The sequence below is a fragment of the Anolis sagrei genome, chromosome 6 (assembly GCF_037176765.1).
Source record: "Anolis sagrei isolate rAnoSag1 chromosome 6, rAnoSag1.mat, whole genome shotgun sequence".
Lineage (NCBI taxonomy): Eukaryota > Metazoa > Chordata > Lepidosauria > Squamata > Dactyloidae > Anolis > Anolis sagrei.
In genome coordinates, this window is record NC_090026.1 from 31,830,951 (window position 1) to 31,844,961 (window position 14,011).

At 41.2% G+C, this 14,011-nt stretch overlaps 1 protein-coding gene across 2 annotated transcripts in view; it reads left to right on the top strand.

Moving 5' to 3' along the window:
• SPOP (speckle type BTB/POZ protein) overlaps nt 1-12,247 on the top strand; it is a 53,322-nt gene extending 41,075 nt beyond the window's left edge. For both annotated transcript variants that reach the window (XM_060780837.2, XM_060780838.2), the window contains exons 4-10: nt 1,347-1,498; nt 1,636-1,763; nt 3,906-4,083; nt 4,918-4,973; nt 5,792-5,914; nt 8,859-9,001; nt 10,803-12,247. In XM_060780837.2, the coding sequence (XP_060636820.1) occupies nt 1,347-1,498; nt 1,636-1,763; nt 3,906-4,083; nt 4,918-4,973; nt 5,792-5,914; nt 8,859-9,001; nt 10,803-10,947 (925 nt within the window). In that variant the 3' untranslated portion in view covers nt 10,948-12,247. The remainder of the gene's footprint in view (nt 1-1,346; nt 1,499-1,635; nt 1,764-3,905; nt 4,084-4,917; nt 4,974-5,791; nt 5,915-8,858; nt 9,002-10,802) is intronic.
• The last annotated feature ends 1,764 nt before the right edge of the window (nt 12,248-14,011 follow it).

Here is a 14,011-nt window from a genome sequence, read left to right on the forward strand (position 1 = left end):
TATTATTGAGCAACAACTGCCTTTGCTCTTGCTGTTCTGCCATGTGGACTGGGGATAATGGGAATTCTAACCCAACAACACTTGTGGCTCTGAGGTTGGGGAAAGGTTATGTTGCGTTCCAGGGTTCTCACCCAATAACAAAACCGAAGCTTAACTAAACAAACCTAGGACGTGCCAAAACTAGTTCACTTAAACGAAGAACTAAACTGAGTCTTTTCAAGGACTGACTACAGAACAGAAATACAGCACACAGCTGAGGTAATACAAAACAAAGCTCCACATTCCAAAGGCACAATCTGTAGTCAAGGTTCCAAAATTAATTCAGATAAGCAAGGTAAAACTGAAGTTCAAAGTCCAGAAGTACAAACAGTTATTTAAGCCTTTGATTCAAGCCAGGAAGTCAGTCCAGAATTCAGGTACAAGTTTTCAAGGTATAACACATATCGAGCAAGGTTCAAGGCAGGATCACAAGAACAAGATCTAGGTATCAAGACCCAACCCAAGCCAAGATACGGGTTCCACAATTCACAGCCAAGATACGGGTTCCACAATTCAATGTTACTGTTTCCAAAGAGCAATCTCTTTTCATGCAGAGATCCTCAGCTGCTAGTCCTACAAGCAGGCCTTCACCAATAAACAGCTGATTTTAATGTAGATGTAAGTGATTTTAGTGTTTGTGTATATTTATAGTTTTATGTCCTGGAATTGAATGTTTGCTGTATTTATTTTGTGCCCCGCCCTGAGTCCCCTCCTGGGTGAGAAAGATGGAATATAAATGTTTCAAACAAACAAACAAACAAACAAACTTTACAGCCTGTGAAACATTACTTCCAAACAGGAGACAGGTTAACCCTTTCCAAGCACTCAGCAACACCTGAACCAAACCTAGCAAACTGCTGGTCATGACAGAGGACATTTTCAAGTCAAGCATTATACCCAAGCCTTGTATCTAAATTCAAACCACATTATCCTGACTATATAGAGCAAATTGAATCCTTCCAAATGGTGCCATATCACAGCTCCCATCAGATCTAGACAGGTCTATTGATGAGGTCTATTGACAGGTCTATTGATGAGGAATACAGGAGTTGTAGTACATGTTATAAAATAACATGTAAGGCCAAATTTGGCCTTCAGGCCTTGAGTTTGACACATGTGCATTACAGAATGCAATCCATTGTTCCATACAATACAAATGGTGACATATCATGAATGGGAGATTTCATGATGAATTCATCATGGAAAAAAGACGGGCCTTCAGAAAAAAAAATACCACTTGTTTCACTGGAACTGTGTGTATGACTGTATCAAGAAATTAAAAAGTGCTTTTTTCTTTGCTTCTGTAGGTGTTTGCGTGTGAATCCAAAGGGCTTGGATGAAGAGAGTAAAGATTACCTTTCACTTTACCTGTTACTAGTCAGCTGTCCAAAGAGTGAAGTTCGAGCCAAATTCAAGTTCTCTATCCTGAATGCAAAAGGAGAAGAAACAAAAGCAATGGGTATGCCTAGTTGGTGGGTAGGTGCTTGTGTTTATTTTCCAAACATGAGCAGAAGAGAAGTTAAGGCTCCAGGTATTGCTTGTCTTGGTTTTTTTTTTCCTTTCTGTTTAAACATTCTGCCATTCATATGTTCTCAGAGAGTCAGCGAGCCTACCGGTTTGTGCAAGGCAAAGACTGGGGTTTCAAGAAATTCATTAGAAGAGACTTTCTCTTGGATGAAGCCAATGGACTCCTTCCTGATGACAAACTCACTCTCTTCTGTGAGGTAAGTGGTGAAAATCTTTTTTTCTTGAAACAGTGTGCAGGAGGATGCTTCCGCCATCCTTTATAGACATGTTTATCAACATCGGGTGTCATTGTAGAATTGTTGTTGTCTAGCTTTTGGACCGCTAGATCACCTTCCTTGCTTGTGTAGCTTACTATATGGTCCATCTTGCATGCTTTAGTTCTCTGGAGTTACTTTAAACATCAGTTTTTTAGTTGTGGTTGTTTGTAACATTCTGTCAGATGAGTCACGAGAAGAGAATATGGGGAAATAAGTGCAGAACTTAGAAAAGTTACCTTTTTTGGACTAAATCAGTGGTTCTCAACCTGTGGGTCTCCAGATGTTTTGGCCTTCAACTCCCAGAAATCCTAACAGCTGGTTAACTGGCTGGGATTTCTGGAAGTTGTAGGCCAAAACACCTGGGGACCCACAGGTTGAGAACCACTGAACTAAATGTTTCAAGATTCGCCCTAGCTGAACTGTATGGAAGATTCTGGCAGTTGTGGCCCAGGAATTAATATTTCCAAACTCTCAAGTATGTGGACTAGCAGTGCTTAGTGAATCAATTTTAAAAATAGAAAGGATGTTTTTCTGACAGAAGCCTATGAATCTGTGAAACCAGGAGTGATGCACATAGATTCAAACTTGTACTGTTTATTGCTGATGGTTAGGTTTTTCCCTCCCATTTAGGTAGGTGTACCATATGTTCAACTAACTCCTTTCCTCCTCCTTGGCCACAGGTACCTCCAGTTTTGTTTCTATTTAGCAGCAACGGTGCTTGGGTTTTTCTTTTTTTAAAAAAATGTTTTTTTGGCACTGCCAAGGCTCTCTGGAGACTGGGTAACTTTTGTGAGTTGAGAGAGTCTTGTGTGGGTGTCTCTTTCCTTTAAAACTTGGAACTGCTCTAGAAGTTTGGGTTCATGTAACGCTAAAAAAATCCATTTACTTTCTGTTATGACTTCTTTCTCTAAAAATGCAAAATCATAAGCTCATTTTGGTTCTTGTGGGTTTTTTCAGGCTATATGGCCATGTTCTAGAGGCATTTCTCCTGACGTTTCGCCTGCATCTATGGCAAGCATCCTCAGAGGTGAGGTCTGCAGACCTCATCTCTGAGGATGCTTGCCATAGATGCAGGCGAAACGTCAGGAGAAATGCCTCTAGAACATGGCCATATAGCCCAAAAAACCCCACAAGAACTGAGTGATTCCAGCCATGAAAGCCTTCGACAATACATAAGCTCATTTTGTCTAAAAATGCAACAACATAGGCTGCCTAGTGGTCATGGTTGGCCCTGATTTTATGAGCCATCCTCTTATACTTGCATGGTTAATGTTTTTCTCAGACCGGTAGGGTTGAGCCCACAAGCTAGGCTACATAGGGATCCTCAAGGTACCCATTTCCATGAGCCATTTGCTGCATCAAAGAAGCAAAAGCCAGGTTCTTCACATTCCATGGGTGCAGTGCAGTATTCAGAACAGATGGCAGTGGCTTTGGGATAATTTAATATATTAAAAACATTTATGATTGTAGAGGTACTGAGCACAGTCTAGCCAGAATGGCACACTTTTTAAGTGCTATTGATTTTTGAAGGTGGAGATTGAAGCACATCTGTAACATTTCCAGTGAAATATTTATGTCCAGAGTTCTTAATTTGGGCTCTATCTTTCCTTATACTTTTATTTTTATTCAAGTTCATATAAGTAATCTCTGGTAAACTTTTTCAAAGCAGTTATTTTCTTAGCTAAATTTTCAGAGCAAGCTTGCAGATAAAACTGAAGGGGTGGATACACTCTAATTCTCATAGAAGGTGTGTGTGTATGCGTATTAGACCATCCATATCAAATTGCTCTTCTAATTTAATTACGCCAACCTGGCATTCCTCACAACCTCAGTAACTTGGCTTCAGGGTTGGATGGTCGCCTCTTTAATCCCATGGGGTGAATATATGCAAATTCCTTATTCCATCCAAGTGTGTGGGTGTACACAGGCTTTCTTTTCTGTGTCTTTCTTTCAGAAAAGGTCTGAATCACTGACTGAGAAAATCCATGGGGATTTGTTGCCGCATTTTGTTTTGCTTTATGCTTTTAGGTTCACTGCTAATCCTACTTTTGTAGAGATGCTGACCCCTGTGCTTCCTTGCAGGTGAGTGTAGTACAGGACTCTGTCAATATCTCCGGCCAGAACTCCATGAATATGGTGAAGGTGCCTGAATGCCGCTTGGCTGATGAGTTGGGAGGCCTCTGGGAAAATTCTCGCTTCACGGACTGCTGCCTATGTGTGGCAGGCCAGGAGTTCCAGGCTCACAAAGCCATATTAGCAGGTCGGTAACTTCTCAGGCAGGAGGATTAGCAGGATGACGGATGGAGAGGTCAATGACAGACTGAGTGCCTTGATGTGTCTTCCACAGGTTGTCTTTTAAAGGGCGCCAAATGGCGAATTTTTAAAAAGGGAACAATTGATTCCAGGAAGAGGATGGGGGGATATTGGGGAAACAAAAGAAACGAAAACATTAGGGTATGGGAGAAAAAAGTCCCAAATGTATCATTGCATTGTTGGCTTCAGAATGCAGCTTTCTGATGTTGTTTTTTTAAAACGTCATTTCTAGCTCTTGTGGATGCAAAGCTATATTTGAAAGTTTATGATGACTGAATGTTGAAACTAAAAAAAGCTAGATAATTAAAAAAAAAACTTGTAATTGTTGGGGACCAATTTGGTGCCCTGGTTGGTTTTTGCTCCGCCATGGCTATCAAACCTGTATGTAGCTTGGAAGATGGTATATTTTATTCACAAACCCTCACTTCAAACTAGTGAGAAGAAATATTGTTAAGGGTTCTATATATATAGCAAATGAATGGACCGCACCTTACTTAAGGTGTGATTTTCAGAAACATTCACATGGATGATGATGTCAGTTGTGATATGAAAGCTAGTTTTGCACTGATTTACTTTTTTAATGCACGTGTTGATATATTTTACTCATGAACCTTCTATCAATGTTTACTTTTCCCTATTTATGTTGGTACTTGCATCTGCAGGTACTGATTCCATGTACCAGTTTCTCTCTGGAGAGGAAGGGTTATCTCTCCTCATGGTTTTAATTGCATTTCTGTTTTTTCTCCTCGCTCCCCTCCTTCCCATCCACCTCTGGCCACAGCACGTTCTCCAGTTTTCAGTGCTATGTTTGAACATGAAATGGAAGAGAGTAAAAAAGTAAGTGAACAGAGAAGACAGCTTTCAAGTTGTGGTCCTATTTATTGTATAGATGGGGAAATGTTGAGGGGATGAAACAATTCTTGCTAGGCTCCAATAGTAGCTTGAAAGGATTTCAGACTTTGGACTTCTACCTTCAAAGATCTGGCTGAAGCACAAGGACTGAAAACAGAAATTATATCTGTGGGTTGGCATGTCCAATCTGATGGGGCATTTTGCTCTGGGAGCAGAAAAAAAAGAGAGTTAGCTTAATAAACTGGATTTCAAACAGCTTGATCTTCAAAGCTATGGAATCAACCCTGCTGATGAAAATGCAACATAGCTGTAAGTGAAACAAGTAATTGATTCAAATCCCTGTTCAGCTATGAAGCTTACTGGTTGGTGTCTTTGCTTCAGGGAAGATGGTTAGACAGCATTCCTACCTTGCAAACTTGTTGGGAAAATACACCTGAGACAGATGTCTCTAAATGTCCCTGAATTTTTCAGACTGGGCAAGAAAGAAAATTGGCATTATGAACAATTCTAAAACATTTGGAAAGTACCTCTTGTGCCATTTGAGATTCTGATTACATAACTGTAAGCACCACTTGTTACTTCTATATGCTTGAGAAGGTGGCAAAACAGAGGTGAGGGGAGCATTTCAATACACTGTTTCCTGCAGTAAAAAAAAAAAATATGTGCTGGCTCCTAAAGATTTCTTTTTTTCTCCCAAGAGTTAGTTACTCTTGGTCTCAAGAGAGAGATTTGGGCCTTGAGAGGGCCAGGTGGATGTGTTGACTGAATGTTGTAGAATAATTTCAATCTTCCATCCGTTGCAGAATCGAGTAGAAATCAATGACGTGGAACCCGAAGTTTTTAAAGAAATGATGTGCTTCATTTACACGGGAAAGGCACCCAATCTTGATAAAATGGCTGACGATTTGCTTGCAGCTGCCGACAAGGTACGCAAGAAGCATGGCAGCCCAGCTCTTCTCTTTTTATGTTTGTTTAAAAGTGGCAGAAGCCACATTGGAGACTCTGATATCAGCATGTTTTCATCTTTATTGAGCTAGTTTTCCTTATTTAATATCCTTCAAATGTTTTGAGCTATAGCTACCATCAGTCCTAGACAATATGGTCAAAGATTATGGCAGTTTGTTGTATTATATATGTATCTGAAGTCCCAATTTAGGTGAAAAGTATATATATGATAATGGTGATGGTGATTATATTAATGATGTTGTTATTTCCCCCTTTAACTACAAACAGAAACAGATTGGGCAAAAAGGGAAAGCAATTAGGATCTGCCTCCTCCCCCAAATCTCATCTTATTTGGAAATGAGAGCCATAAACAGAATAAATAAAGAAGAACAGAATAAATATTGGCAGGTTAAAACATAAATTAGGATCTTTGATATTTCACAAGCACATTATCTGCTGTTCAGTCTTTGCCCCACCGAGATTGTTTTACTCCTTACTCCATATTGTTAACATCTGAACACAGAAAGAAAATGTGTGAATTTATATCTGTGAAAACAGGGTTCTATGTATTGGAAATGTTTCAACTGCTACTGAGTTCTGATCAGTTAGAAAACAGGATTCAGTATTCTCAGACTGACCAAGTTTCAAAAAGGAATGAAACAATAGCAAGGTTCTGGCAGGGGCAAAGAATAACATTAGGGAGGATGGGCTTCTAGGAATGTGAATTGTTTTTCTAGCTCTAGTTTAATTTGTCATCAAAATAAACAGTCAGAAAGCCCTTGTGGTTTGAGCTATATCTTTGCAGAGAGAAGAAATCAATAGTGAATTTCAGATGGAAAACCTTAGTAGAGACCCCCTTTTTAATGTTCTGGTAGAAATGTATCACTTTCCAATTGGAATGCGTATTCTCCCGCACATTCTCACAACCTGTCGTTTCTCCCACTACCCAGTCATTTGGCAGATGCCAAGTGAATCTGGGTCTGGGTTGTGGCAAGTACTGTGCAATGGAAGCAGTTCTAGTTGCAGTCAAATTGAGGGGGCTTTTCATTGATGGGAGGGGGGTGTCAGGGAGTGATTATTAAGTATCTCCCTTCTCTATACATTCCTGCGTGACTTTTTTAAAACAGAAAGCAAAACCTTTTAATGGTAGCACATAAAACCTCTGTAATATTTGCCTGAGACTCTTAGAAACAGCTTGTTCTGTCTTTCTTGCTATCTCTTAGGTGAAAATAAGTAATTATACTATAAACAAAACATAGTACATATCCAAAACCCTGGAGACCTGCCATTGGCCTCTTAGGTGAAGATATGTTTAGCGAGCTAGACTTTGCCCTCCAGAGATGTTGTTCCAGAGGATGGAAAAAATACATTGTTGAATTAAAAGGACCAGAAACCATGTAGAAGCTGCTTTTTGTCATTTTATATTCATTGTGCCCAAGCTTCTAAAGTTCTGCAAATAGAATAAATTATACAGGTTACTGTATATGCTCATGGAGAAGTCTAGAAATTTTTGACAAAAATTTAACCCCATGAACCTGGGTTGACTTATCTCTGGGTCAGTGTCAATACGCTCCAGGTCCCAACAGTATCTTAACTTTTATTTTTTTTAAAGGAGCAGTCCCTTCTCTGACTAGAGTGGCAAAAGGCAAGAGCTTAGTCTGTCCTGGGATAACCCAAAAGAAGCATTGTTCCCCATCTCTGCTTTCTCCATCACAACGCCATCTTGCTATTTATGAATAAATCAGAGGGGAAATGTCAGTGGCCAAGGGTGACTTGTCCCCTGGTGGCATGTGGCATTGGCCCTTTCTCCTCTCCATGGAATGATCCTTGACTTATCTATGGGTGGCATCAAATACCTAATTTTGGCCCCAAAACCTGCGCTTGACTAATAAATGAGGTTATCCTATATATGAGTATGTATAGTAGTTGGTTATTATCATTTTGCATAATTCTGCTTCTGTGAGTGAAGTTTGGCATTGATTCCAAGCAGTTTAGTAAAATGGTTCCCAACCTTTTTTTACCTAACCCTAATCCTGGCCACTTTGACCAGGGACCACTCTCCAACATTAGTACCAAAAGGGCTATGAATCAGTTTAGGTCAACTTTAGATTCCGTTTGGTTATTTGCCGATTCAGAAAATTGCATTGCATAGACCACATAAGCTCTAGTTTCTGATACAGAACGTATGCTATCCAGTAGTTGCCATCTGCTCGCTCACAGAAAACCATATTTACTAAGCCTTGGCATGATAAGAAGGTTTCGTGAGACCAGTCACTCCTGTTGCAATGGTGTAGTGACAGTGAGGCCGCAGACCATATTTTAGTTCTTGTGGACCACTAGTGATCCACGGACCACAGGTTGGGAACCACTAGTTTAGTAGAAAGGGGGCTAGTGGAGTACAAAAAAAGTTCCTAGTTTTTCCCTCTCCAACCAGAATATGTTGTAGGTATTGTCTGAGGAGTTTGTCCTATCATTAGATGAGCAACTCCAACAGATACCAAGAACAGATTTAGTATTGCACCCCCATGCATGCTTCTATATCACTGCGCTTGAACTTTGTGCTTTAGAAGACTTCTATAATTGGAGATGGGGAATGTTCTGCATTTAGGTTTGAGCAGATTCATTGAAAACCCGATGGGACTTTACTTAGTCACAGCAAATTAAGTCTCATTGAATTCAGTGGGAGTATTTTAACCCTGACTAAATCTGGATCTATTCCACAGTGTTTTGATGCTGTTGCACAATTTTGTAAAAAAAAATTGGAATGATTCTGCAGAGTATATGTATGGAAATGTTAGCCGAATAAAAAAATGCATCTGGAGGGAACGGGCAGTCATATATGCAAAAACACAATAAAAATTAACGTGGCTGTGGAGAAGTCTCTAAATTTCAACTTCTTTTTATCTCTTAATTGATTGATTGCAGTATGCTCTGGAGCGCTTGAAGGTGATGTGTGAGGATGCCCTGTGCAGCAACCTGTCCGTAGAAAATGCAGCAGAAATTCTAATCTTGGCTGATCTACACAGTGCTGACCAGTTGAAAACTCAGGCAGTTGACTTCATAAACTAGTAAGAAGATTTTCCTTTTCTCTTTGTCCCAGAGTGGTGAAAGTCTGCAGAGCCCTGCAGAGAGCGGCCCTATAGCATTTCACTGTAAATTAGATCCAATGACTCCTTATCCCAAACTCAAATTAGCCCACCAAAAAAGATATGACCTCTTACATTCGAAGGGCAGGTACCTGCGTCTTCCTTTCCAAAAATCAGTTGTTTTCTCTCATTTTAACTGTGCCTTCACATCAGTGTAGCATGCGCCTCAGCTGTTCCTTTCTTTTACCTTCATGCCAAAAAGAGACATTGTTTTCATAAGGAGTATGGAAAAATTGCCTTTTGGAAAGGACAGTGAGAATCGCATTCATGTTCATTTTCTCCAGCATTCCACTGGGAATTAGCAAACCCTGCAGGAACAATGAAATGACAAACACTTGCACATTAGCAACAGTTTTTTTCTCCTGCAGAGTATCCCCTTTGTGATGATTGGTATGTTTATTTAAGAACTGCTTGAGTTCTAACCATTTTCATGCCCGAATGATGTGTAGTAAGTACAATGCATGGATATTTGATTGGCAGCAAGTCAGAGAATTTATTATCTGGAACAGCCTTGATATTTTTTAGGTAAATGTGTTGTCTACTCATCATTACAGTGTTGAAAAACACCCTACAAAAGGCTGTAATTCTTGGGATGGCACAGAGGAGTAATCTATATTTTCCTGTCGTAGTCACTGTGAATCGTACATTTGGTATCTCTGCGCCTGCGCAGTGCAGCACTTGGAACCTTCTAGAAAATAAAAATGACAGTTTAGACCCCAGCTAGCCACGCCCACCTCCCCTGAGTATATATAGCCCGTGGGCGGGGCTTGCTGGCAGTTCTCTTAATCCACGCTGTCAAAAGCAGCTGGAGAATCTTCTATCTCTTGCGAGCTATAAATTTGTTTAATGGACTGACTACTGAGGTAATTTGACAATTGGACTGTCTTTCGACCTTTCTACGGCCTAATCCCTGACTATGGCGACCACTTCGTTCAAAAAATGCTCCAACAGCCCGAATTTGTTGCCCGACACTGACTGCAAGTCACTTCTGGTGTGAGAGAATTGGCTGTCTGCAACGATGTTGCCCAGGGGACACCCTGATGTTTTGATGTCTTTCCATCCTTGTGGGAGGCTTCTCTCATGTCCCCGCATAGGGAGCCAGAGCTGACAGAGGGAGCTCATCCGTGCCCTCCCTGGTTTCGAACCTGCGACCTGTCGGCACAATGTCCTTCAGTCCTGCCAGCACAAGGTTTTAACCCAAGGGTCCCCAAACTTTTTAAACAGAGGGCCAGCTCACAGTCCCTCAAACAGTTAGTGGGCCGGATTCTAATTTGAAGGGAAAAAAAAGAATGAATTTCTATGCACACTAAACATATCTTATTTGTAGTGCAAAAAAAATACAATAATTAAAATGAAGAACAATTTAAAAATATATAAACTTATTAGTATTTCAATGGGAAGAGTGGGCCTGATTTGGCTGATGATGTAGCATTGTTGTTGTGTGCTTTCAAGTTGTTTCAGACTTAGGCTGACCCTGAGTGAGGGCCAGGTAAATGACCTTAGAGGGCCGTATCCAACCCCCGGGCCTTAGTTTGAGGACCCCTGGTTTAATCCATTGCGCCACCGGAGGCTCAGTAGGCTAATGATAAAGATATTTAAATAAGATGCCAAAGTGGAAAAAACAGTTTGTGAGTGAACTTCCTTTGGATGATTTTGCATTGCATGTTTATGCACCTTTCCAAACACGGAATCATCTCTTAAAATTGTTGTTGTTTGTTTACAGTCACGCTTCCGATGTCATGGAGACGTCAGGGTGGAAGTCGATGGTAGTGTCTCACCCTCATTTGGTGGCTGAAGCATACCGCTCGTTGGCCTCTGCGCAGTGTCCCTTTCTGGGGCCCCCACGCAAGCGACTGAAGCAATCCTAAAGCCTGGACCCCATCGCACAACCCCGCGCGTGTTTGTGTGTGTGTATTTTTTTAAACGGAGGTAGCAATGGAAGCCGTTGCTTCTCCCAACCTTGATCACCAGGTAGACGATGCAACCTGTGGAGCTTTTTCCTCTTTTGTGGGGCTGGGGTGGGAGGGGAGGGGGAAAGAGACTGCTTTAGGATATGCAGACTTTTAAAAGAGAACAACAAATGGCACCAAGTAAACTTGGTGCAAATTAGGGAGGGGTGGACTTTGGGTAAAGGGGACTGTTCAGCCTAATATATCCCTGTTGCTGCATTGTCTGTGTGTTTCCCTTGGACTTGGCTGAGTCAAGAACTTAAGGGGGTTGGCCAGGCGCCGGCCCAAGACAACAGATCCCAACGATGATGAATGGAATTTAAGGCAAAAGAGAGAGAGAAATAGAGACCAAACATGGCCTCTGCATTTGACAGCAGAGAACAAGAAGACAGACGTGCTTGGAGAGTGCTCTGTTTTTCTTTGGAAATGATGTTTGGGGAATAGAGGAAACTGAATTTGCCTTCGTGAAGCGGAGCCCATGAACGGGACCGTTAGTGGGATTTTACGTCAAAAGACTTTTGCGAGATGAAGAGGCCTTCTAGGCATCTTGAAGCCCTTGCATTTGTCATCCAGCTGTGATACGGTGATTGCACTCATACGTGGTGCAAAAAGGAAAAAAAAAAGTGAATCTCTTTTACAAAATGGCAACTTCCTAGAAGTCAAGAGAGGACTGATAGTGAAGAATATTCTCTGTCAAAGACATAGATAAGATGGAGGCAGCCGTGATCAGCCTTCAGGAACTGTTGGGGTGATATTCTCGACTTGGAAATTGCTATCTATGAACAATGGTTACCTGTTTAGATATTGTGGGAATTTTGTTCCTCTGGTACCTCTTTTCACCTGCTTTAGTTTTATTCCCTTTTACCTCCTGTGATTCCTTCATACCCTCTGAATCTTCTGGTTTTTTTAAAAAAAGAAAATTTATTGTTCATGAGCACTGTGTCAAAGGTTTCTTGTCCTGAGTTGCTAAAACAATTCTTATTGAGTGTTTGTACCCAATCTGCTGATTTGTAGAAGGTCTGGTCCTGTTTCATTCTAAGCCAGTGTTCTTTTTTAGAAAAAAAAAATCCCAAAATAGCTGGTAAAGCTTTTATTTTTTTTCCCTTTTATTTTCTTTGGAAATATAATTACTCTTTTGTACTGTGTGTTATTCTGTCTTGTCTTCATGGGTTTTATTTCTGTTTTTTAAAAAAGAAACACAAATGCTTCCTGGTTCAGATTTGATTGTATGTGTCTGTTTCATTGATGTTGTTATGTCTTTTGCAACCAAGGAATTGTAGCAGTTGTCACCAAGACCCCTTGGATTAATATATCAGTAAGACCTAGGCCCGGTCATGCAGCGGGTTAAACCACTGAGCTGCTGAACTTGCTAACCAAAAGGTCAGCGGTTTGAATCTGGGTAGTGGGGTGAGCTCCTGCTGTTAGCCCCAGCTTCTGCCAATCTAGCAGTTTGAAAACATGCAAATGTGAGTTGATCAATCGGTACTGCTTCGGCGGGAAGGTAACAGTGGTCCATGCAGTCATGCCAGCCACATGACCTTCGAGACATCAACAGACAACGTCGACTCTTTGGCTTAGCAATGGAGATGAACACCACCCTCCCAGAGTCGGACACAACTAGACTTAATGTCAAGGGGAAACCTTTACTTTTTAAAGATCTAGTTCACTGGCATCCCTGGAGTTTATCAAGAAAAGGTAAAGGTCTTGAACCTTGCCCCTTTTATATTGTATAAAGTGACTTAATCAGAATTTGGGAAGAAGGTTATTTTGGGGACTATAGCCTCCAAATCCACTGCTCTAAGTTACCATTCCAGCTGGTGGGTTGCTGATTTGGTACAAAAAATATTTTTCCACATTCTAGAATGCAAGCAGAAGCACATTGACAAAATCCTGGCCTTCTATCCTGCCTAACATAGAAAGCAAAGGATAAAGTGGCTGTCCTGGATATTACTTACCTTAGTTTTAAGTAGAAAGTGTGATGCCACATTTTCTCCATGATGTCCCAGTTGGTGACAATGCCATACTCAATAGGGTACTTCAGGATCAGGATCCCTCTCTTACTTTGAGCCTCGTCTCCTACAAAGCTATCTTTCTGGCTCATATCAACCATGGCAGGAGATATTTTCAGAAAGAAGGGTGGAATTTCACATGGAGCAGCCCCGTGCTAAAGTCATAATGTGAATCATTTGGATAATAGTCTCACAGTTGCAAATTTCTTTTCAGGTAAGTTAGCAGATTCTCAGATTTGGCAACAAGGGAATTGAAATGATGAATGAATGTATTGGAGGAATCTGCAAAGAAAGCTCTATACCTGGTGATTCTTAGGCTCCTCAGAGTTGAGCTTTAATGAAATAACAAACAAGACTACTAACAATGATAGATTTTGTTCTCAACTGGTAAATGGAATTCTGAATGCTAATTCTGAATAGTCCATTCCTATTAAGTTCAGACCCTTTCTCTCCTTGTCCAACTAATCGTCATTGTTCTGTGTCTACTGATTACTCATTGAACTATTTCTGGGTAGGAAGGAGGCATGTCCCTTAGATTCTGTGCTTTAAAAGGATTTCTTTTATACTTGAGCAGTGTTTCTCAATCTGGGGGATCATGAGGGGTTTCAGAGGGGTCACCAGAGACCACCAGAAAACATATATTTCTGATGATCTTAGGAACCCTTTTAGCAGAGAAGGCTGGAGATCTCTCCGCTTGTCATTCTCTTCCTTTTTGAAAACAGACCGTGAATCCTCCCACCAAAAGCTCTCCTCCACTGTGATTGGCCGGCCCCTCAGCCAAGCGGAGGACTGTTTCTGAGACTCTAAGCGTGGGGGGTGGTGGTGGTGAAGAGAGCAGGCATGCTTAGCGCATGGCAGCGTGATGCACGTGTGCGGGTGAGGGAGAGTGTGAAACTGGAGGGAGGCTCGCACCAGAGATCCCTTCAAGGCATAGGGGTTCTGTGTGGGAAATTTGGTCCAATTCTGTCGTTGGT